The following is a 23686-nucleotide window of genomic DNA, read 5'->3' as shown; positions in this document are numbered from 1 at the left end:
TTAGTTCCGTCATATTAACTACATTTCAGTGTTCATTGCTCTCAAAATAATATAAAATGGAAAATTTGTTTATAGTGTTAAGTTGACTTCACCAGGTTGTCAGAAATGATTTCCTTCAATCTTAAGGTGCGTTATGAAATTCTATTATTGGTGGTCTAATCAGGACAGATGGGGGAAAAACATAAGCTAATTCCTGAACTTTTGTAAATCAATTTTGTTATAGAGGTATGTAAAATTTAAAAACTATGGTAAAAGACTCTATGCAAAGTATATCATGTGTCTTCTTGTCCACATGGTAAGGTGTGTGAATGTAGCCCATGTACAACATACCAAATGCTGATGAATAAAATCTGCAAGTTCATCTATTTTTAATAATTATTTGATTTAAAAAAAAAAAAAAGAAAAACAAACAATGTTCATACAGTGTTAAATAATATGAAGTGAATATGAAGTACTCTACCAGCCACTTTTCAGCCGTTATGGTACTTTACGTCTGGTGGTGAGCATAAAGCAGCAGGATGACAGTGGAGATAATTTGATAAATGCTGCCACCTTGTGGTCAAAAGTGACTTTGTACAGACAGATAAAGATAAATACATGCTCTTTTCTACACCATGCATTGCCGTGTTAGTCTTACTCCTGTGGCCTCACATCAGTGAACTAATATAAACTACACATCTTATTCTAACAAGTATATAAACATCTCAGCTCATGTTTGATACGTCAGCACGGGTGCAAGACAAAAGTTGGCAACACGTCTAAGAGCTCTGTGGTCCTCTCCTTCTCGTTCTGGTCAGTTTTGGTGTCCTGATAATCCCCCTGACAGGAGCCCTCATCTGTGCTCGCAGTGGAGACCTCAGACCAATGCTGGGCGGGATGATCCGCTGAGGCAGACTGAACCTGCCTTCCTTAAGGTGGTCGACAAAAGCTTCCACACCGTCCAACTTTGACGTGAGCTTCCCCAGCTCGTTTTTCAGAGTGTTGAACTGCCTGTAGAGGTCTCCCAGAGCAGCTGATAAGGGCTGGATCCTGGACACGTGCAGAGAAATATGAAAAAGTTCAAATGAGTTCAGTATTCAGTATTCGAATGGCCAGTTCAAAGACTGTAATATTCCACTAGCTCACATGACAGAGGACTGTTGTTTACTGGCAAAACACAGCCTAGAGGAGAACCAAAGAAAGTCAAATTGGCATCGTGAACATGAGAGTCACAACATTTTGTTAAACAGGAACAGCCCAATCATCTGCAGGAAACATCAGGGTAACAGACGTAAGAGCGGAAGTATAAAAAATAACAGATTTTTGGCCGAAATTTAAGAAAGGACACCTAGACTACAGTCCAAAAGCAGTGGTTGCCCAGGAACATTCACAATAAACATGCTCTGAGCTGTTGGTATTGGGGATCTGGGGACTAATCTCCAAAGGAAAGGGTCAATGACAGGCATTGATATCTGCCAGAAACACTCAGTCCATCAGCACACAAGGCTGAAACATTTCCCGTACTCCTCTGGCAACAGCTTTCATTGTGAGGTCATTTACAAAGCAGTGTGTGGACCAGAGTCATCATGAATCACATTGCTGGCTCCGACAGGTCAGTGGTCACGTGCTACCGAAGTTACATAATTCCCAATTTTATACAATTGTGAGAGAACAATAAAATGTTCACTGACGTCACCGACTGCTGTTATTCTCGCGCATTTCGGCTCTCTCTTATCCAACATTTTGACTTTCTGTTTCCTCTTGTTCATGCTTCTTCAGTTTACAGGCAGAAGCCAGGGTGACCCACCTGCTGTATTCAGGTAGGACAGAGGCATGGTCATTGACCAGCATGTCTTTCACTTGGGTTATAATGGCAAATTTCCAGTTGTCCAGTACTTGAGTCAGGTTGGAGCAAATCTTAATTTTATTATTTTCTGTTGAAGACAGAAATGTATATTAGAGTATACAACCCAGTATTTACTTCAAAGAGTACAAATAAACAATCTCAAAGTCCTTTTGAAATGAAACCTTTTTGATAATCATTTACAGATTGTGAGAGATCAAATCTTCCCTGACCTTTAGGGTTCAAACCTGAGGTTTCCCGTTTCTCTTTCTGAGCTCCACATGTCAAAGTCATGCAGAGCAGAGCCAGAACGCCCTTCATCCTCATCTTCCTCACCTAACAAAAACAGAAAAACAAGAAACAAGAGAAGTGATGCCAGACAAAATTAAGAGTTCAGTACTAAGCACACTTTCACTTGAAGAGAAGCTCTTAAACCAGGTGACAAAGTTAGAATTTCACTTAACATAATTAGCTGAATCTGCAATGATTAATCTTTTTGTGTTGATGATTTAAAAAACAAGGATTTGTCACTCAGCATGATTATAATTTTGAAACCCAACTGATGCATGCATATATATGAGGAAATTTATCTTACTCTTGATGTTCAGTCGCTGTACTGCTCTGCAGGTCAAGCCCAATGCAAAAAATCTAATCAGTTTTACTATAGCCTACCTCTCTATGAAGTAGAACCAGGGGTCCTTCCAGGTCACAGCAGCTGAACACACTCTGTGGTGAGATTCTTCAGCATTGAGAAAACATGACCTGGGCAGCACTCTCTTATAAGTGCCTCCTTAATCTCCCGGAGCCGTTCCCTCCACCTGCTCCCACCCACTTCGGTGATGCAGTGTTGACACACTCTGTTCCTTTATAACATGCATACTCACAGCTTGATGCATGCAGGCACATAAGATTGCACCGACGACAAAGCTCCTAAAACAGAGACACATGCTTTCCACGTCGGTCCCAATTTAGTGTTTTGCAAAAAACAATTGTACATCTACTACAATGATAAACAGCCCACAGCACCTGAATGTGAGGTGGGAGGTCCTGATAATACTCCATGTATGCTCCATCTACCCTCCACATGTCTTTTTAGCTGCTGTGAGTGGTGGAGGGCAACCACACTCCCTACGGGCTCTGATCCAGAGAAGGTGTTTGATGTAGCCGTGTGGCTCCAACATAGCATTCTTACTGCCTACTGTAATACAATCTGCTTAACATCTGGGCTTTAACAGACCCAGCCAGCAATGGTCCCTTTAACTGTCAGGGATGATGAGGCTGAAGATAAGGGAGTGAAAATATGTGTTGTGCCATTTTTCATAAATGAAATAATTTTAGAAAATCTTGAATCTTGAAGTCAAGGACTGCATCAAGTCCAGGATAAATTTATGTTTACATAACTAAAGTAGGTTTTTATCTGCTTTACTCCATCAGTTCACAAAATTTAACATAATTCCACCCCTAATGAGTCTACATAATTTAGCTAGAAATAACCTCACTGCAGATGGTGAAGCCACATGTTTTCTTTACTTCCAGTGCTAAAACAGATTATTCGATCTATAACTTCAACAGCTTTGGGCAGAAAAATGCAGCTGGATGCAAAAGAAGTAGAAAAACATATGTCACAGAAGCACATTTTCCTTCATTTTTAAATGCTGGGCTTTTTCCCTCTTCAGATCTGAAACGAAACACATTTTGTCACAAGAAATTCCAGAGGACTTTATTCCATCTGAAAGGCAGTTAACACGGCTGCATCCTGTGCTGATGTCTGCACACAGCACTGACATGTGGCATGAGGTTTTTATCTGCTGAAAAGGAATCTGACTGGGAAAAAGGTTTCCTGCCAGCTGCACCAACTTAAAACCCGTAGAGACAACATACTGCAATGCTGTAAGTATAATGAACATCATGCCATCCGTGCCATACATCTTCAGTACTGACAACATGACAGAATGAGTTAGATTTCATTCATCTCTTTTTCTAATGCTCTTTGAATCCAACCCCCTGAAAGATTTAGAAAGGTGAGATTTTGTGAGATTCTGTCAACAACCACTCACAGTAAACATGCTGTTTTGTAAATCTAGAATGCTGTTAACCCCATTTCTCTAGGTTCAAAATCAGCATTTGCTGAGCTTATTGTTTTCCACTACATCAGTGGAGAGCGAGAGAAGGTTTGTGCAGTATTGATCGACACCTCACGATAAAGCTACACCACTACAATGCATTCATAACTTTACCAAAGTACAAATACAAAGGATCAACAAAAGGTATGTAATGTAAAGTACTCGACAGAATGGCCCCTCCCATTGCTATTATTGTTTTATTATTGTTGATGATGTTTATGCAGCAGTAGCATTTAAGATGTCAGTAAAGTAAAGTTTATGTTTTATATATTGGGTTCATTTAAGAATGTGAACCCTTACTAGCTACAGAAGTACAGCTGGCAGATAAATGAAGTATAGTAGCGTATTTTATTTATATTTTATATATATATTTTATAAATGCAATGAACTACAACCATAAAGTAATATAAAATGGAAATATTCTAGTAAAGTAAAAGTACCGCAAGCAAATGTGTATAACTGTTTTCCACTGATTACTGTACCTCTTTGTGTGGCAGTGAATACCTGCTGGGTGTTTATCCATCTACAGGAACACCACCACTTCTGGGAAAACCATTACCAACTATGCACACAAGTACGCAAATTCTCTGGAAAGTTGGTAATGAGTTGGACAAGTCACAATATGTGTTTCTGTTGAGACGTATTAATATGGAAATATGTTTTTGCCAAGACTTCTTATAAAAATCTTGTAGCCCCATCTGGAGTCCACCAGCAGTCCGTAGGCTGACTCCCTTCCAGCACAGCCAGAGGAAAGAATGAGAGCAGCAGCCCTGCAGAGCCAGAGAGTGAAGTAACCAGGCTTCTCTCTGTCTGGTTTTTAACTCACTGTCACATTCGCTCCCTTGTGCACTGCTTCTAATTGACTCACGGGAGCACATCTAGACTGGATTACTGTAACTCCCTTCTATCAGGCTGCCCCAGTAAATCCATAAAGACTCTCCAGCTAATCCAGAACGCTGCAGCACGACTACTGACAAGAACCAGCATGAGAGACCATATTTCTCCTGTTCTGGCTTCTCTACATTGGCTACCTGTAAAATTCAGGATAGATTTTAAAATTCTCCTCCTCACTTATAAAGCCCTGAACGGTCAGGCACCATTCTATCTTAAAGAGTTAATAGTACCCTATTATCCCACCAGAACTTTGCGTTCCCAAAATGCAGGGCTACTTGTGGTTCCTAGAGTCCTCAAAAGTAGACTGGGAACCAGAGCCTTTAGTTATCAAGCTCCTCTGCTATGGAACCATCTTCCGGTTTCGGTCCGGGAGGCGGACACCCTCTCTATATTTAAGAGTAGACTAAAAACTTTCCTCTTTGATAAAGCTTATAGTTAGGGCTGGCCTAGGCCGGCCCCTAGTTATGCTGCTATAGGCTTAGACTGCCGGGGGCCCTCCCATGACGCACTGAGCTCTTTCTTCCTCTCCCTCTCCTTCTGCACACATTCATGTCCCATTAATGCATATTACTAACTCAACTTCTTCCCTGGAGTCCCTGTGCTTTCTTGTCCCGCAGATTCCTAGCGATCATGACTGGACCTCCTGCTGCGGTCCTGCTGTCGTCCTGCTCAAAACCTACTGCAATTACTACTGTTTAGTCATAATCTGATTTAAATCTGTTAAGACTCAGTACAGCTACTACCATTTTTGTCACTACCATTGTTATCAAAATCACCATAATACCTTCTGTATACTTCATTGTCATTATCATTATCTACATTTCGATACTTCTGGTATTATTACTGCTGCTATGCATCTCTGCTTGTGTGCTCCTTCTCTCACGCCCCACCCCCTCTGCCTCTCTCCCTTGCTCTCTCTGTCGCTCTCCTGCTCTCTCTCTCTCTCTCTCTCTCTCTCTCTCTCAACCCAACCGGTCAAGGCAGATGGCCGCCCATCTTGAGCCGGGGTCTGCTCCGAGGTTTCTGCCTTCTAAAAGGCAGTTTTTCCTCGCCACTGTCGCCAAGTGCTTGCTCAAGGGGGAATGTTGGGCTCTCTCTATTTTACAATTTAATTAAAGAGTTTGGTCTAGACCTGCTCTAATTGGAAAGTGTCATGAGATAACTTTTGTTGTGAATTGGCGCTATATAAATAAACTGAATTGAAATTGAATCCCTGCACAACGACTTTATCGGAGCAATAAAAAGGGGATAGCTAACCTGAAGTATATATGCTCTTACGTTTCGAAGACCCATGCCAAACAGAAGGTGCATCATGAGAATTCAAACGTTTCCTACAGAGTCACATGACTATCAGGGTTTATCAAAGGAGGCAGATGACCAAGACGATGTCAGTCAGTTGTCATCTGCCTGCCTCATTTGACTTTTGGGACAGCTATCTTAAAAATCTTGAGAGGAAGGATGTAATCACTCACAGTCACTTTCTCTCTTTAAAACAGCTGCTACAACCCTGACAGTCAGGAAATCAAATGCAACCTTGCCTTGAATAAAATTATGTAGTTTTTCTGGGTTTGAACATTGTAGGACACATTTATGGATAATGTCGGCACACAGTGGGTCTGAATGTCACGTTGCCACACATTAAAGATGGAAGATCTTCTTACTGACTGGACCAAGAGAGGGATGCATCACTGAAGTCCTGCCTGAATAGTGAACTTACTCTGAAAGAAACAAAACAACTTCCATGTACTGTAATGATTTTGTTCAGTGTTGTGGTTCCACATGACCACCCAATACTGGAATATGGAAACACAGGATAGCAGCAACACCAAGAGAGACAGAGAGAGTTGCATGGTGATCTTATGTTTGTGTTAAAACACAGTGATAGCCAAGCAGCAGCCTGTTAGGTGTAACATTAATGAGCCTGGATCACATCATCAACATCTGCTCTTTTTCAGGCACTAGTTCTCCTGGACCTGCACCAGAACAGCCTGGGCTTCCTTAACTCTGTTGAGATGGTTGGTGGAAACTTTGACTAATTTTCTTCTGTTCTAGCAAAACAAATTGCAGTCCATAATACCAGGACCATCTGATCTGTCCGACTCAGCCGAACAGCCTCAAGAAAATGGCTCACATACATGATAACATAAAGGAATATATATTTTTCTGATGTTACATCTGAGGTGGATTGGGGACCTTTGATCTTTTAAACAGACAAAAGGAGTCTGTTAATACCTTAAGGTGGAACTAGACAGAACTACAACGTTTATATGGACAGTTAGGACAACAAATAACTACCTCGATTTACATTTAACCAAAGTGGTGTTAGAGAACAAGATTCAGGTGCATTACCACCATTCTGAATTAGAACAGGACCAACCCATATCAGCCAATAGGCCCTGTCTCCTCAGACGCAAGTCTTTCAGACATGCTTTCAGGGATCCGTGGGACCTTTTAATGTGTTCAGAGTGTTGGAAGCATATCAAGTATTAGATCATATGAGTGTTTAAATAGTCGCTTACAATTATCATCTGCTCCTCCATTATTTTAAATTCAGTTTAAAATTTGCACAAGGACACGGGTGAGAGTAGTACACAGCGGAAACAGGAAATGACATAGAGCTGTTGTCAACAGGTTGTGTCCTGACCAGCCACAAACAAGAAGGTTTGTCCCACCATCTCTGCAGTCTGACATGTTTCGGAATTATTGTTGTGTTTTATGAAATTTTACAGAATTGTATTGCACTGTACAAAACAAATGAGACTAGCAGAGTTTAGCTGATAATGAACTAAAAAAAAATCAGAAAATTGAATGTCAGTGGGGCAATGACATACCTTTTTACTTTTTTACTATTAAATCTTCTTTTCTGGATGCAATCAAATTATTACACAACATTTCAACTTCTAAGTGTAAATCTCACATCAAAAGTCTCTTGTTTTAGTCAGAGCCCTACTCTCTGATAATCCCCTCACTGTGACTCTCACATGATCAAGAAATCCCACGCCTCGCAGCAGCCACGGTCTGAACACTGCATGTTACTCCACCTCAGCTCACATGCTCCTCTCCTCATACTGTAGACAGTGTTCGCCCCATGCTCCACTTCAGCTCACATCATTCCAAACAGCTAAAAGCAAAGGGAGAATCGTCTCCCAGTGGTCAACAACATGTGGAGGCATTTGGTGGTAAAAAGGATTCCTTTCCCATGGTTGAGGAAGGGCAACACGCAGGATGAGTCCAGTCCGCTCATACCAAAGGTAAGTGGTCACCTTTGAATTTTCCTTCTGGGTATCTCTGATGATTGAAGTGAAAGTTAAATGTTCAAGGTGGCAATAGTTCTCAAAAACTACAGTATTTAGGTGTATTTCTGTGTGTCCTAAGGCAGGCCCTGCAAAAGAGGATGCTGGAGAACTTGACAAAGTCACCACTGAATTTCACCAAGCAGGACCAAACAACGGAAAGGACAGCAACAGTGGTGTATTTGCAAGACCCCTCTACAGATACTCATTGATGGACTATTTCCTAAAATACTTACTGTTCCTATGCAATCTGGTGTTCACAGTTCTGGGCCTGCTGGTTCTTGGTCTGGGGATGTGGGGCCTCATCACTAAAGAGTCTTTTGCTCAGGAGAAGATCGGCAGTATTGGCACCGATCCAATGCTGATACTTGTGACTCTGGGTTTATTGCTCACTATGCTCTGCTTCTCAGGCTGTGTGGGTGCCTTAAGAGAGAACAGCACCTTGCTGAAACTGTTCTCTGTCACTGTGCTGGTGCTCATCGCGGCCCAGGCGCTGGCCGCCATAATGGCCTACAGTCTACAAGACCAGATTGGAAGCTACCTACGGTCAGGGATGTTAGCCGCCATGGTGGGCTACCAGGATGATCTGGATCTGAGGTTCATTGTGGATGAGATTCAGTCATATCTGCAGTGCTGTGGGGCAGATGACTACCGCGACTGGGAGATTAACATGTGAGTAGAGGGTGGCAAACTATTCATAAAAACGTATACCATGACTTATCGGTTATGAAGTAGGAATGTGCTGGAAAGTGACTTGTCAGAGTGACTTGTTCTCCTTCCCTCAGATATTACAACTGCTCAGCTCCAGGAGTGCTGGCCTGTGGCGTCCCTGCGACATGTTGTGTGGATCCTTTGGAGAACGGCACAGTGTGGAACTCTCAGTGTGGCGTAGGAGCCCAGACGCTGGATGAGTTCACAGCTCAGAGCGTGATCTTCCTGGGAGGTTGTCTTGGGGGAATCTCGCGCTGGGTCGAGCAGCACAATGGCCTCATAGGGACTATTGGAATTGTTGTTGTCGGGGTTCAGATTCTGACTCTGCTGATCACTGCAAGACTGTTAGAAAGCATCCACTGGCATAAAGTTTACATTTAACATTTGGTGACGAATATATCGTATAAGCTGATATCTATTGTATGCTATTGGATCTCCACCTTGTTAACCTTCTGCAGTAAATATACTATACCTCCCAAACAAAATGTTTTACTCAGCTTGATTGAAAAAACTCCCATGTGTTTTGTCAGTGAAAATGAAAAATAATTAATTTTAAGGTCACAAATTCCAACATAAAATGTGAAGGTCAGTGAGTTGTCCAGTCAGAAACACCAGGACGTTACTGCTAAGAAATACTTCTTTGCACAACATTTGGCACAAGTCTGTTATCATTCTACTCATCTTACTCAGACAGAAAGCAAAGAAATGTACTTCCCAAAATGTCAAACTGTCAAAGGGACAAATGAAGCCTTATAACTGGAATTTTGTAGTGTTTCAAATAGTGTAGCATGGTTTAAGAACACAATAAGTTCAGCAAAAACAAGAAGAAGTGTTTCAAATTGTTTTAAAAAATCCAAGCTTTATTCTGAATTTGATCAAACATGAGGCTGTCAGTTGTGCAGTTACAGCTCCCACTGCGGCCTCAGGCAATGACAAATAGACACATTCAGTATCACTTTAAATAGCAGCTTGTGAGTCTTATGAAAATAAACTGAAGGTATAAACCAAAAGAACAGCATTAATGATATGCAACCTTTTGCTCATTCATCATTCATACTCATTTATTGGTTTGAGGCAATAAAACAATAAAAGCAGCCAATAATGATGATCCTTCTCTCATCCACATCAGTTATTACATAAAATACATGTCAGCCTCAAATGATGCCATACTGAGCCAGTTCATGTCGCTCTAGATGGCTGTACGCTTCCCATGGACAGATTACGGTAAAGTCTGAAAAACAAAGGAACAAACAAAGAAAAGTCGTGTGATTTGTGTCTACATTTCCGTGGTATAGTGCTTGCTTACCAGAGCCGAGCCCTTCCATTCCTGGGATCTCCTCTCCAAAGCTGAGGAAGAAAGAAGGCTTTGTTGTGGGGGAAACTGCAGACTATCTAGATGACACTCATGATGATTTACTCTAAAAAGGCATACTCAGTGACGCCCCTCTTAGGAGGTTTGTTCTTGAACTGGCGGCTGCTCCGCTGTTTGAACTTGGGTGGGCCGGATCCGGGGCCGGTGGCTCTGAGTGGAACCTTGTTGCAAATCTTGGCTTTGGTTTTGGCCACATCCAAATCCATACTTTGGCTGTTTCAACTGTAATGGGGCAGTTAATGTGTCATAATACCGATTTAAACTTTGTTTATCATGGCCAAATTTTAATATGTTGCTTTAAAGACAAGTCTGCACTTATTTCTTGTGTATTTTGTTTTTGCAAATACCTCTAAATAACTTAATAGGCCTATCTAAAGAAATACAGACAATGACTTGTCCTCTAGTGTCACACGTACATTACTAATGAACCCTTGACAAAGCCTTTTTATAGTATAATAATATAATGCAGTCCAGGACAACAACACCAACTATCACCTCAGTGCTAAAACATATGATTTGTCTACACATTTAACATCTCCATTAACACAACAAACGCAAAGTAGATTTAATGACAGATTGTATGCTGTAAAATGTAAAGATGTACATAATAAAGTGACCAATAGCCATGTGTTACATAAAAGTTTCCCAGCTTCCAATAACATTTTAACCTGTGAATTACTTTGTCTAATCCAGTAAACTGATATCTAAATTTGAAGACAATCCAATAAAGCCAGTGTTTTCCCAGTAACTGATAATAAGCTGAAAGATACGGGAAAATAGCAAAAATATAATTAAATCGTTATAGCAGTTATGATAAATGAATACTTACCTCCTGTGTTATCGTGTTATCTTTATCAGCCATGTTGTAGAGTTCAGGGCTGTTGTTGGACTGTGGGGTATATTTGGTGAAACCCTCTTATACACCCCAGACTCTGAGAACATTATGAGGCTACCAGCCAATGAACCTCATCGCTTGTACACACACACACACATACACAGGTCTCACACAATGTTTATGGAACAGAACATTCATTGGATTGGCCGACAAGCAGTTTAGGAGATATCTGAACAGAAACCAGAGCAAACACATGACATCAGAGCAAAAGGTTTTAAGAATAACAGTGAGCATCTGGAGGTCATTGAGTCCCCAAGAAACGTGCAGCATCTCTATTCCTCATATAAAAACCACAACATGTGATCATAAAGATTTAGTGCACAATGTTACTTGTTTACAAAAGATTAGGCTATATTTTGTTTGATTTGGAATTAAAAATAGCCTAATTTGATCTGCTTTGGTCTGAGGGAGACTAATTCAGGATATTTCCAGTGACGAGGAGGAAGTGTAGGCCACCGATCGTTTGTTAAACCTCTGATCCCCAGGACAAAGCTGAGCAGCAGTCGTCCCTTCTAAATACATCAGTCAAGGACCTACAGCTTAATAACAATAATAATAATAATAATAATAATAAGCTCAATCACGTCTATATTTGTTATTATAGTATTAGTATAGTAATTTCCCAATATAGTAAGTATATATAGTATAGTAATTTATTGGAGTGATGCAATGAACTGTAGCACTTTTATTTGTCTATGTGTGTAGTTTATTTTATTTACTTATCTTATTTTATGTGTTCAAGAACTTCTAACGTGTGCGTGGTGCTTGTTCTGACATTCATAATTTTATTTGTGGCTTTTTTTCATACAACAAAAAAATACAAAATCTGGATGGTCAAATAAACGGCAGGGTGTCACACCGAAGTAGCATGTGTTGGCCACCTGAAATAGCGACGCCATCTCGTGGTGGCAGATGAAAGCACCAGCAGTTACTTCAGCCAATAAACGTGACAGTCCTGGCAAAGATCGTCTGTTACGACAGTGTGTCACTCCGTAATAAAATTATTCCATCAGGCAGATTCTCTGCTTTGTCTGATAAGTTGAAGCGAAATATTGTGTATTTTGTAAATGTCATAATAATACATTTGACTTTTTCAACACAATGACACACTGAACACATTTAAAATCGATACAAGAAAGCAAGGCACATCAAGACACCATTTACTGGAGTCTGTATAAACGTCCACAGTATAAAAAAAACAGAGTGGGATCTCTTCACTTCCTCCTTTCGTGTCGCATAAGGTTGAAGTTCATAGGTTAAAGGCTGTGCATGCAGCTCCACACATGTTATTGTTTTGTTAAGATACTTTGTCGTTTATTGAAATAGACCACAGTGACATGGGGAAGAATAACAAGAGCAAAAGAAACGAGTCGGGAAAACAGGCGAACAAGGCCGGAAAACATCCAAGGTAACGTAAGGAAGCTAGCAGAAATGCTGCTAGCTAACTCCAGCAGCTAGCTGTTATTAGCCTCTACGTAAGTTGCGATCTGTTAAAATGAGACTCATCTTGTAACTATATCCTTGTATTTATGAGAGGGCACCTTCCTGTATTATACTTTCGAAAGCTAATGTTCATTTTTTCCTACATGCTGTCTTGACCATGACGTGGTTAAACTTCAGTGATAAGAAGCTCAAACGAGATGGTAAACTCAAGAAAGCCAAGCCAGCCCATCTCCAAGACATCCCCTATAGGCTCCGAGAGATAATGAAGAGCAAGGAGCGCATGAAAACGGGACCCGTTAAGGCCAAAAAGCTAAAAGAGAGTGAGGAAAGCTTCTTTATATTTTTGTCATGCGTACTCAGACTTTAATGGGTTTTTATAACCAATGAGGAATTTGTTTGTGTCTCTTAAGCCATCTCCCCGGAGGACTGTGGAGACATACCGGCTCTTCATTTCAGGAGGGGAAAGAGGGAGAGTGAGAAGGCGTACCTGCGGCGCATGGACAGCGAGACAAAACACATCCTTTTCCTCAGCAAGAACCAAGTAGACAGAAAGCCTGAGCTGGATGCAGACAAACAAGAGAGGCCCGCAGACAAGGGCAAATCCGAGAAAAAGAAGGAGTGAGTGCACAGTTTTGAAATGTCAAAGAAAGATGGGACCAGCTGAATCGGTGATTTTCATTACAGGATGATACACGTCTGGTTTACTTGATCTTTGATGTCTTGCTACAGGTATGATAAAGTGAGATTACAGAGGCTTCAGCAGAAAAAACTGGACAGACAGGAGGCCTGCATGGAAAAAGAGATGTTTGTAGGTAATGAAAGCATGTTTTTCAGGAACATTTTCCACTGCAAAGGATGTGAGGGAGCAGCTTTCCTCTATAAGTCAGGACAAGCTTGCGCTGACCATTTCTGAGGTGTGTTTAATATCAGCAGTATCTCGGCAAGGTCACTGTGTTTGGCCCTATCAGAGAAGTGTATTTATCTCTAGTTTGAATTATACAAAGATATGGCGGTAAGCTAATTAGAAGTCGGAATAATTTATCTGGTTCTTGTTAAAATCTTGGTAGCAATCATTTTGTATGTGCTGTAGTTCAGGGGAATTCAAACAAGGAAAAAAGTCATGATTGATCAAAATCTTTTAAGGAACCCTGAAACTCTTTATTTATTTTAGGTGACAAAATGCTACAGCTTTTACCTTTAATGTAGCTAATGATTCTTGTATATTTTTAGTCTATGGCCGTGAAATCAAAGTGAGAAGAATCTGGCCGGTTGTTTCTGGGACATCTTTACTTAAAGCTTGAGTTTTTTTATATACACAATGGATCATATGATTTTTGTAGGAGGAAGGAGTTGCAAATAGTGAGGAACACTTAGCATCACTGCTGTTTCCCTCAAATCTACTGAGCATTTTTGTTTATGTTTGATTGTTATTTTAGTTTGCCAGCCCACAGTTCTGCTCACATCAACTTCATATTTAGCAGAAACAAGTACCAAACTGTAGAGTGTTAAAACAGGAGCTAGTTGGTGTACAGTTAGGAGTGTTTACTTGCTAAGGTGCAACAAATAGTATAGTGGTATAATGAATTTTTGTTTTGTAGATCATGTTCCTTTTGGTGAAGTTGTAGTGGCCCCGCCATCTTTGAGCAAACCCAAGAAAGCTCAGGTCAAATCTCAGGTGAGCTGTATGCAGTTATCACATATCATATCAGTGCTCTTAATGGCTGAGTATGTGGGTTAACTATGTTTCCCCCCCGTCTACTTCCATCATCCAAAAGACACCCAGGAAGCTGCTCCTCAACTCTCTCCTCGGTCACACTGTGACTTCCACCAACAAGCCCTCCATGGCCCGACAGAGAATCATGGAAGAGGAGAGGGAGCGGGCAGTGCAGGCCTACCGCCATCTCAAGCAACAGAAACAACAGCAGCAGGAGGCCAGGACTGCGAGTCTGGAAAAACTCAAGAACCTCCAGTGATGTTTCTTGTCGAGGTATTATAAATCCCCCGGCCTTACTCGGCTTTGAAGTTGAGAAACTGACACAGAATGGAAGATATCCATCAACAGACAGTATGTGTTATGTAACTCTGGGACTGGTATGCCAGCAGGGATCTTGGCAAACATTTGGATCCACAGTATGAAGTAAGTTGTTATCAATGGGCACCTGCCACTTTCGGTATCACATGCTGAACTCAACAGAGAGCAGGAAGTTCAAATTGTTAGTGCCTGTTTAAATGCCTTCTAAATCAGCCTTGGCTGAGGTGACTTATGTTGATTTCTCACCCTTGTAACTGTGTTGGATGTTCCCTTGTACATTCTCTGTTTTTCGCAGTTGTGTCTTCAGCTGATACTTGATAGTTGCCATACTTGATATGATAGACAATAAAATTCATAAGATTGTATCTCAAGGAAACAACAAACCTCTGATTGTTTGCTGTGGGTCCACTAGATGGCAGTCCTCCAGCAGAAAGCAGGTTTCATATTGTTTTTAGTGAGACGTCTACAGCACATGAGAACTGAATTAGCTTGGACTTTTTAAAAGTAAAAGTCTATTTTTGGTATCAAACCATGCCCTGTTTATACATGCGATTTTATGGTTGCAGTTTTGTAGCATACTTCAGCTTGTGTTTAATGAGTGGAAATGAGGACAATTTATATGTAAAACGTGAAAGAATTCAGTTCATGAAACAATCCTGCCATAAAGGTTTGTTCAGTAGCAATTCTGGAGCTTTTTATCAAATCACATGCTGAACTTTGCCCAGTTGTTACAGATTTGTTCATGTTCAAATTACCATTTTTTTTCTTTGGGACTTTGGGAATTTCATCTTGTCCGTATTGGTCTAAACAGACTGAACTTGGAAAATCCTGCAGAGAAAACATGCAGTTGTTGTCCCTAGACCTTTCAATGTCTGACACGAGTGTCTGTAAAGATCACGTGATTTTTTTTTTGTCAGCAAAGGTCAAGACCTCTGCTATAAGGATATTTTTCTAGAAAAATATATGGAAAATAAATATAAAATTATTCATAACTTGTTTCCCTTTGTACCTTTCTGAGAACCCGATTCCTGGGATAAATAAATCGCATCAGCCCTTTTATGCAGAGCCCTTAATAGAGCCTGGCACAGCTATTTACTTTTGTAATCCTTAAAAGGTTTACCCTCATGAACAAGGCCTTTGTTTAAATATTGTCCCGTGGAACAAACAGTACAAAATAAGACTTCATTTTTACAAAGCATCCTATATCCGAAAGCAAACATTATATTGATAATATTTTTTTCAAGTGATCTACTGAACAACACCACCAGATCCCTGTTGTCTGGTCTGTGCGCTGCTTGTGCGCCGAGCGTTGTCACAGTGACAAGGAAATGCATTAAGTGGGGACAGCTGCTTGTGATTGGAAGGGCTGACTCCCTCGTGCTGAGCTCAACCACCACTGGTCATGTAACCACCCGTGTCCATGTGCACATGACAGCTATTCATATTATCAGGGGATTTACCGCTACCGCCTGTCAGCGAAAGGTACTTTTTGCGATTTCAGCTCAAGTCACTGTTTATTGGGAATTAATCTCCAACACATTTTAAATAAAGGCCATCACATGTATTTATACTGTTGGATTAGAGTAACTCCTAAACAGACAACATACAACAAAATCTCCTCTGGTCAGTGTCTAATGTCACCGACCAGGTCACGTTAGACCTGCACCCCCCCCAGTCTGCATTTTTAATAATGTATAGAGATATATATATTTTTTTTTTTTTTTTTTTTTTACTGTTCTTTGTATCTGCATGCTGGGGACCAAAGTCTACAGACACGAGGCGTGGCAGAGTAAAATCTCTTAACATTTGCACACATGTTCCCCTTTTCTGAACTGTCTGATTTCCAGTTGGTGAGCAATTTCCTCTCTGAACAAGTACTCATGGCTGCTGACAGTTCAGGATGGTGGGAGTAATTGGGAGAGAGCCTACTCAGCCTGCTGCTAGGCAGCCACAGCTCACTCTGAAGCTCTTAAAGTGTGTACGTGTGTGAGCGTGTCTGTGTGTGTGAGGCAAATTATATGTGAATAATTGTTCCTCTCCCTGTAGAGAAAAGGAAGAACTCATCATAAGTCAAAGCATTTATCCATGCTAATTTATCCCAATATACAATTTGTTTTTTTTGGTTCAAACCACATATCCTCAGAAGCAATTTTAAACTGATTTCAGTCATCAAATCACATTGAATCACTGTGTGTGTTTTAGTGAGATATTCAGACACATGTCTTTGTAACGCTTAAACTGTAAGTGCGTCCACTCAATGGGCTGTAAGAGTGTGGTAGTCCTAAATTCAAACTAGAAATGAAAGATTTGTGATGGATTTATTGTCGGATTTTACTGTTTGGGTGATGTAACGGTGTCACATTCACCACTCTGAGTGCCACCCAAAGCTATGTTTAGCAGTGTAATCCTGTACACAACAGCATGGGAGCCAATCTGTGCACAGGTGCCTCCGGTAAAACAGTTCAATTTTATCAAGCCAGCATATGTAAATGTGTTCTCTGGGTAGTACACACGGTGATTCTTTGTGAAACTTCCTCTTGCATTATGCCACATCTGTCTCTTCTCTGTGACAATCCGAAAAAACAACAGCCAACAAGGACTTAAGTAACTTTTACGTGTTTAATAAGTTAAAATGTATACCTTTACATGAAATGACATTTTTAGAAGACACTACAAAATCATATGACTTTTAGAGGAAGTCTGAATTACAACATAATTTTAAAAGTGAACAAAGTCTGTTTTACAAGAAATTAGAGTCAGCAGATTTATGATAAGAAAATCGTATTGTTTGTGAATAAAAGCTAACATGTAGCGGTTCAGTTGTTCACCATTAAACTTCCTGTACCTAATCCCTATCAGCTGTTTCTCCACCATCAACCTACAACAGATTGGGTTCATACATTGTGACATACACTATGACATTTAGATTTTGGTGAAATGTAAAAAACAAAAAATGTTTTTGGTTTTTCTTTTAGCCAGAAGTTAAAGTGAATGATTCCCCATAGAGATGCACACATGCAATGCTTTGTCTTGGATTATTGACTGTTTTTTTTTTTTTTTTTTTGTGAGCAAAGCTGTTTATAGTTGAACATAAAACCTTTAGGACACTAGCTGAGAGGAATAAAGTGAGGATTTAGATACAATAGGAGCTAAGGCACAACCTTTCAAAATTATGACACTTCCTCGTCTATACGAGGAACTCTGAGGGTTGAACAAAACCCTGGTGGAGCTTTATTTCATGGCTGTAAGAAGTGAGTGTGGAGGTGATTCTCGACTCGCGTTGTAGCGGTGGCACAGTCCTTAAGAAGGTGAGGACTCGGCTGAACGAGGCAGGGAGCTGCTACTTCCTGGATTCAAAGACGGAGCTCTGGCTCGAGGGATCATCATGTCTTGGTCCAGCTATAGAAATGCGGAGAGAAGTGATTGTTTCAGATGTGAAAGCAAAGGAGATCAGTGTGTGTGTGTGTGTGTCATATTGGATATTGTGTTCACGCTCACCTTTTTCAGACCTTTGGCAATCAGGGCTATTTCAGTGGGCTGGTACACGCAACTCCGGACCTGACCATTATAAGCACCGTATGGAGACACTGGCTTTGTGGGTGCTGGTTTAAAAAAAAAAAAAGGAGGAGAAGGACTGGAAATTAAGTTTGTTGTGATGTCCATTTCATAACTTTGCATTTTCACTCCCAACACATCTGCCATTGTTTAAAGAGGAGACTTGGACAACAGTCTCTGTAGCAACGGACATTTACTCAAACTGACCAGCTCAGTGAATCAATATTTGCTGCATCAGTCGTTCAACATAAATCAAACACATATTACATATTTTCCTCTTTTGTATTAGTTTCCATTACTCGCAGCACATCTGATACTTCTTATACTATTAAGAGTAGCGCTCTTATTATGACAGCGTAAGACCGCAAAACATAAGCTGTTTACAAGTAAATGAATACCATTATTTAAGATTTTGTAACTGTGATGTGGTGATTGTTGTTTCCAGGTAAGTGACTGATGCAGCTGCCTCATAATGTTGGCCAAGGACACAACCTCCAATAAGTAGATCAGACGTTTGTCCTAAAAACAAGAGAGGGGCATGGTTCCTGAATGCCACATATTTAGTCCTGTCCCGCAAGTAGATTCCTAAAGGAGCAGCCAAACACTAATACATGTGGATAAAAACTGTGAGCTGGTCTGACGCGTTAGCTACCTGTAGGTGGTTAATAATGAAATCCTGTGTGTACCAAAAGCCTACACCTATTAACTTTTCTTTGTTGATTGTTGTTTTGTTTTTTTTATTACCGGACAGAAACTGGCATGCATCTAAAGTTATTTGCATGACAGGTTCCAATGACATCAACACATTCAACGGAAAGAGCGGAAAGAACAGAGCAGCTTTGCACAGGAGAAAAGCTCCAAATGTCTGACATCAACATAAAAATAGTATTTATTTGATTTTTTTTTTTTTACATCTTTAGTATTTTGTTCCTGTTGATCAGTGCCACATAAATGACATGATTTCAGCCAAACATGTTGCAGATTTCTCTTTTTGTCATTGCATCTGCACGCACTTGAAGCTAAAGGCACGGTGGTCCTGAGAGCTCAACACACGGCAACACTTGCAAATAGACAAAATACGACCAAATACAGAAATGCCCTACAAGTAGTGCAGAAGAGAACTGCTGTGTCGCAGCCATGTCCGGGCATGTTCATCACATTTTACTGTCCCTCAGAAACAGTTGCTGTCTGTGCTGTATGCAGCGTTTCTGTATTTGGTTGTGGTTTCTGCATGTGCAGTGTTTTATGTGTACATGAACAATAAAGGTTATGCTGATCAATGCGTGTCGCAAGCTGTAGTTTTGCATGTACGGTGTGTCATGGTTATACTTGGTGACAAGACCTGAGCTCAACAATAAAAGGCAAATAGCAGCAAAATGGTTCCTGTTTTTTTGCTGTTTTGCCAAATCCAATCAAAAATTATTTCACAATATTTTTCTTTATCGTCAGAGGTTACGGCAGATTAGCTAACTACAATGTGCACCTCATTGTGTGATATACCTGATCTATGCATGAATAAACCATATGAAGTGCCGATTTGCACTGACACCATGTTAGACCAAGGTGAATCATGCTGTACCTGTCGCAGGCTCGTCCATAGAGAAGGCCTTATTCTCCAGGTACAAGTTGTGGTGTGGTGCCTCCGGCTCCTTGAGGATGTTATCATAAACCAGGCTCCTGGCGGGATACACATGATCTCCATCATGTGGCTGCTCCTGGTCTGGGTCCTCCTGGGTCAGGAAGCAGATTTCTGGGATGGTGTAGAGGAAGAGAAACACCCATGCATTTGACACCACAGCTACAGCCAAAGTAGGGTCGTCCCAGCTTGGGTTCCCGGCCACTCTGTTTCCATGGATGTACATGACAATCCAAGCTACCCATATAGCCAAGGTGAAGATCCCTGTGGCCAGGATGAAAGCACCATCTCTGTGCCACTGCTTGCGTTTGTGTGTCAGTGAGGGAACAGGTATCAGCACCACAGCTAGCAGCAGAATCATCACATAGATCAGAGACAGCACAAAGTCCTGGTTAGCAATACTGCAGGACAGGTCAGGAACAATAACACCACCGACTGGGCTCCTGATCACAGTGATAACAAGCCACTCAGTATTGATGATCACCTCGACCAGCCACAGACCGAGGGCTCCCAGACATAACATCCAGCTCCTGGGTCCCCGACCTCGCCGCTCCAGCAGGGCGAGCCACAAACCGTGCATCAGGAGGCAGGCTAGGCAGCCTGAGAACAGTACTCCAAAGAGGAACCTTCGTGCAGCACAGCTGGTGGAGTACCGACCCACAATGAAGGCAAAAGTGAGTCCAAAGAGTCCAAGAGTAAAGATCAAAATGCCCGCCTGCAGGGCCACCATAGCCTTTCTCTTCTTGTCTGTCACAAATGGTAATGAAGCCATGAGGACAACAAACAGGACAAAAGAAGTCACCACCCCTGCAGCAGCGATGGACTCCACCACGACCCCCCACACTGTAGTCAGGTCACACAGGTTGTAATATATGGAGCTCATACTGGGGCCACATCCCTTTGGAGCACTGGCCATGACTTCACTGCAGATTTTATTTATTAATCCTGAAACAAAAATACAACAATTACTTAGTTACAAACAAATGTTTGCATCTCTGATTATATGATTATAAGAATTCAAAAACAAATGACTGAATTTGCATGCATCTGAAAACAAAGGATTTATTTAGGTCTACTTATAGAATATTACAGAGTACAGTAAATGAACCTTAGTGTAATATACTGTACTGAGCTATAGGGGAGCTTCACAAAGAAATTGTTCTTACTGTGTTATACTAAAACAGATGCCCATTTAAGAAAGTTCATTCAAGCCTCAGAATAATCCATCACAGGTGATTGTGTGTGTGTGTGTGTCCAGTTTTTAATTACAACATGGAGTCATGTTCAGCTCAGTCTATCCATGGTACATCATCTAATCTGCAGAGGAATCATTTTAACGTTATAACAGGAGACATAATGAGCAGGCCTATTCCCACTATTCCCATCAGGTATACTGGCAGTAACATCCATCCATCCACTTTCTATACCACTTATCTGTGCTGGGTCATGGGGGGGCTGTAGCCTACCTGAGCTTCAGTGATTTGATTTAAAGTTAAGATTGTTTTGAATTCAGCTTTAATAGCCTTTAATTGTAAAATTTATGAGTGTTTTCTCTTGCAATATAGTTAATAACCCTTATTTCAATGTCTGTCCATGGAAAGACCTCATAATTGAACTGAAATAGTGTTTATTGAAAACAACATTCCAACATATCGTTAGATAAACATTTAAAAATCCATCTGTTGCAACTTTTTCTTTTTTAAAATTTGGCTCATCAGAAGTTGACATTCTGGCGAATATTAATATAATAGCTACATTTAGGAAATCATTCACTGGAATAAACATTACTTCCGAATGCCATTAAGCAGCCTAAAAGGACAATAAAATGAAGGTAGTATAGTATTAGCAGTACTGATTTACCTGGACTGCAGACCGTGAGGCGCCGCTCCAACAGGTGACTCGTATTTACTGCGAGGACTTAAAACTCACCCGAGAAAAACAAAAACCAAATCCTTGCCCGGAGTGTTGCTTACTCTTTCTTATTTCTTGTATTATCAAGCTCCTGATAGGCGATTCGACCAGTTTCAAACGTTCACTGAATGGATCCACGGTTCTTTGTTTCCGGGCGGGATCACGGACAGTCCTCCATCTGCCCCCTCCTTATCTGTTGTTACTGAACCATGTTATAATTAATGGACTGATGCAGTCTCCTCCAAGCAGTCGTCCTGCGCAGTTGTTACTGTTCTGTGAATGTGGATACTTTCTCTAACGGCTTTTTAAACCGGCCTTCCTGGTGTGTTTGCAGTTTTGCATATTCTGGGAGATTAGGTAGGCTGTCGAACCTACTTATTTGTGTCAGGCAGCTTACATCCAAACAAAGGGTCCACTCATCTCTCAGGTCACACGTTTCCACCGTGCAGGCGGTGCAACACGGTCAGAGCTGTGACCCGTTTGACATGCACAGACTTTGATTTCAAACGCATTGATGATTAATGGCTTTCACGGGGTTAATGATTAGATCAGTTTTGTGCAGTGGCTCGACAGGTATTCAGGTCCTTCGCTTGTAAGTAACAGCACACCTGCAGTCCTGCATCCAAAAGCTTGAAGAATCAAAAATGAAAAATACTCATCATTCATAAAAATGTCCCTGCAGTGTGTTTCCATTAAAAATATGATGTTAATGTATCTGTTATGTTGCATTATACTGCTGTAGATATTAAAGACTGCCCTAATTTTAAATACTTTATATTCTGTTGAGTAATTTAACACACAGTAATGCACCATGTTTGTAGTGTGGCTGTCCTGTGATACTCTAAAAATCAACTGTCCATAAACTCAGCAAAGCAGTCCTCTTCTCAGCCTTTCTTCCCGTAAAGGAACACTTAACACCTCAGTTTATCACACACATTCACATCCAGATGCAACACATTTGGCCATAAATGGTTTTCACTGGACACGAATTGAAGGTAAAATGTAAGAAGTACCTGTATCTATCAAATGTAGTATGAATATAAAGCAGAAGTACTTCAAGCTGAAGTAAATGTACTTCATTACTTTCCAGTCTTCAATAGTTATTTTCTATATGCAGCTGATGCTGAGTTAGCCTGGTTTCTCTGTTTTACAGAGAACAAAATAATCCACATAAATTTGTTCAATTAAACAATTCATTTCCAATCTGTGACATTCACTCATGCTCCGTAACTGAATGAACACTTTATACATGAGCATAAACAGACATCTGAGAGATCTACTTGAGTCAGCTATCTCTGTTAAAAGATAAGAACTTCAGAGGAGGAGGCAGGCTGTGGATCCAGTTTGCAGAGCCACCTGGTGGAAAATGCTGTCACAGGAGAGATGGGCTCTTGTGTTAGATAATCAAATTAGATTACACAACAACATGGATCTCGTCATTGATCTGTTGTAGGCCAGGCCACTTCACAACCATTTGATTAATAGGAAAATTGACTGATGCAGTTGATTTCAGGCATTTAAACTCAAGAAAGCTGAGAAATATTCCTGAACAATGCTTTTCTTTTCAACAATAACACCTTAGAAACTTGCTGAATCGTGTGATCAGCATGAAACTCTCACAGTCACAGTTGCTATTGTGCCTAAAAAAATGATTAATGTGTAATTTTTTTTCATCCATAGCTCCTTGTAGCTGTGACAAAATAAAATACACAGCAGTTTGCTGTCAGATCAGAGAATGTTAGAACACAGTATAAGAGCAGAATTTGGTCTCCTGAGGAGTAATTTTTGAGATAATCATTTACACTGATTTCTTTGACCTTTAAAAAATTTAATATGGCAAAACTTGTCTAATCATCACTTGATCAGTGATTTGCGAAGTTCACAAGTCACAAAGACATCAAATGCAACTGCTAAAATTTACTGCTTTCAGTAGTTCATTTTCTTTGTAGTCATTGGACACTTTATGAATTCAACATGTAAAATGTAAATTTATATCTAA

The 23686-nt window shown here is 40.6% G+C and overlaps 5 protein-coding genes across 6 annotated transcripts; 2 read left to right on the top strand and 3 right to left on the bottom strand.

Moving 5' to 3' along the window:
- Positions 1 to 351: 351 nt before the first annotated feature.
- On the bottom strand, positions 352 to 2648 carry si:dkey-282h22.5 (uncharacterized protein LOC107988040 homolog). 2 transcript variants are annotated; one of them, XM_046416160.1, is made up of 4 exons: positions 2495 to 2648; positions 2056 to 2158; positions 1787 to 1913; positions 352 to 1029 (listed from the first exon to the last, which is right to left on the bottom strand). In XM_046416160.1, exons 2-4 carry the CDS (start codon positions 2147 to 2149, stop codon positions 759 to 761), a joined length of 492 nt encoding a protein of 163 aa, XP_046272116.1. In that variant the 5' UTR covers positions 2150 to 2158; positions 2495 to 2648; the 3' UTR covers positions 352 to 758. The 2 variants fall into 2 exon arrangements, with proteins under 2 accessions (XP_046272116.1, XP_046272117.1); XM_046416161.1 differs by having other exon boundaries at positions 2418 to 2565.
- Positions 2649 to 6054: 3406 nt separating this feature from the next.
- Positions 6055 to 9245, top strand: LOC124073986 (tetraspanin-10). The gene is made up of 4 exons (XM_046416582.1): positions 6055 to 6854; positions 7914 to 8090; positions 8215 to 8804; positions 8918 to 9245. The coding sequence occupies exons 2-4, from the start codon at positions 8001 to 8003 to the stop codon at positions 9222 to 9224; spliced, it is 987 nt and encodes a 328-aa protein (XP_046272538.1). The 5' UTR covers positions 6055 to 6854; positions 7914 to 8000; the 3' UTR covers positions 9225 to 9245.
- A 73-nt stretch (positions 9246 to 9318) lies between these two features.
- On the bottom strand, positions 9319 to 11182 carry LOC124073987 (retinal rod rhodopsin-sensitive cGMP 3',5'-cyclic phosphodiesterase subunit gamma-like). Its single transcript, XM_046416583.1, has 4 exons — positions 11045 to 11182; positions 10276 to 10437; positions 10150 to 10190; positions 9319 to 10074 (listed from the first exon to the last, which is right to left on the bottom strand). The coding sequence occupies exons 2-4, from the start codon at positions 10419 to 10421 to the stop codon at positions 9998 to 10000; spliced, it is 264 nt and encodes an 87-aa protein (XP_046272539.1). The 5' UTR covers positions 10422 to 10437; positions 11045 to 11182; the 3' UTR covers positions 9319 to 9997.
- A 1145-nt stretch (positions 11183 to 12327) lies between these two features.
- ccdc137 (coiled-coil domain containing 137) lies at positions 12328 to 14964 on the top strand. Its single transcript, XM_046416103.1, has 6 exons — positions 12328 to 12518; positions 12731 to 12873; positions 12964 to 13171; positions 13283 to 13365; positions 14152 to 14228; positions 14329 to 14964. The coding sequence occupies exons 1-6, from the start codon at positions 12448 to 12450 to the stop codon at positions 14524 to 14526; spliced, it is 780 nt and encodes a 259-aa protein (XP_046272059.1). The 5' UTR covers positions 12328 to 12447; the 3' UTR covers positions 14527 to 14964.
- Positions 14965 to 16834: 1870 nt separating this feature from the next.
- LOC124073694 (G-protein coupled receptor family C group 5 member C-like) lies at positions 16835 to 22282 on the bottom strand. Its single transcript, XM_046416102.1, has 4 exons — positions 21637 to 22282; positions 19720 to 20721; positions 18084 to 18187; positions 16835 to 17984 (listed from the first exon to the last, which is right to left on the bottom strand). Exons 2-4 carry the CDS (start codon positions 20690 to 20692, stop codon positions 17886 to 17888), a joined length of 1176 nt encoding a protein of 391 aa, XP_046272058.1. The 5' UTR covers positions 20693 to 20721; positions 21637 to 22282; the 3' UTR covers positions 16835 to 17885.
- Positions 22283 to 23686: the final 1404 nt, after the last annotated feature.

This window comes from Scatophagus argus, chromosome 16, assembly GCF_020382885.2.
Source record: "Scatophagus argus isolate fScaArg1 chromosome 16, fScaArg1.pri, whole genome shotgun sequence".
NCBI classification, from domain to species: Eukaryota; Metazoa; Chordata; class Actinopteri; family Scatophagidae; genus Scatophagus; species Scatophagus argus.
This window is presented reverse-complemented; position numbering and strand designations above follow the sequence as displayed.

Coding starts and splice junctions, on each gene's coding strand:
- si:dkey-282h22.5 (XM_046416160.1), bottom strand. CDS start 2,149: ATGAGGATGAAGGGCGTTCTGGCTCTGCTCTGCATGACTTTGACATGT. Junction 1,914..2,055: donor CTCAGGTTTGAACCCTAAAG/GTCAGGGAAGAT, acceptor TGTCTTCAACAG/AAAATAATAAAATTAAGATT. Junction 1,030..1,786: donor GTCCTACCTGAATACAGCAG/GTGGGTCACCCT, acceptor GCACGTGTCCAG/GATCCAGCCCTTATCAGCTG.
- LOC124073986 (XM_046416582.1), top strand. CDS start 8,001: ATGTGGAGGCATTTGGTGGTAAAAAGGATTCCTTTCCCATGGTTGAGG. Junction 8,091..8,214: donor CCAGTCCGCTCATACCAAAG/GTAAGTGGTCAC, acceptor GTGTGTCCTAAG/GCAGGCCCTGCAAAAGAGGA. Junction 8,805..8,917: donor CGCGACTGGGAGATTAACAT/GTGAGTAGAGGG, acceptor TCCTTCCCTCAG/ATATTACAACTGCTCAGCTC.
- ccdc137 (XM_046416103.1), top strand. CDS start 12,448: ATGGGGAAGAATAACAAGAGCAAAAGAAACGAGTCGGGAAAACAGGCG. Junction 12,519..12,730: donor AAGGCCGGAAAACATCCAAG/GTAACGTAAGGA, acceptor GTTAAACTTCAG/TGATAAGAAGCTCAAACGAG. Junction 13,366..14,151: donor GGAAAAAGAGATGTTTGTAG/GTAATGAAAGCA, acceptor TTTGTTTTGTAG/ATCATGTTCCTTTTGGTGAA.
- LOC124073694 (XM_046416102.1), bottom strand. CDS start 20,692: ATGGCCAGTGCTCCAAAGGGATGTGGCCCCAGTATGAGCTCCATATAT. Junction 18,188..19,719: donor TATGGACGAGCCTGCGACAG/GTACAGCATGAT, acceptor TTTTTAAACCAG/CACCCACAAAGCCAGTGTCT. Junction 17,985..18,083: donor TTGCCAAAGGTCTGAAAAAG/GTGAGCGTGAAC, acceptor GCATTTCTATAG/CTGGACCAAGACATGATGAT.
- LOC124073987 (XM_046416583.1), bottom strand. CDS start 10,421: ATGGATTTGGATGTGGCCAAAACCAAAGCCAAGATTTGCAACAAGGTT. Junction 10,191..10,275: donor CCTAAGAGGGGCGTCACTGA/GTATGCCTTTTT, acceptor TTTCTTCCTCAG/CTTTGGAGAGGAGATCCCAG. Junction 10,075..10,149: donor AATGGAAGGGCTCGGCTCTG/GTAAGCAAGCAC, acceptor TTTGTTTTTCAG/ACTTTACCGTAATCTGTCCA.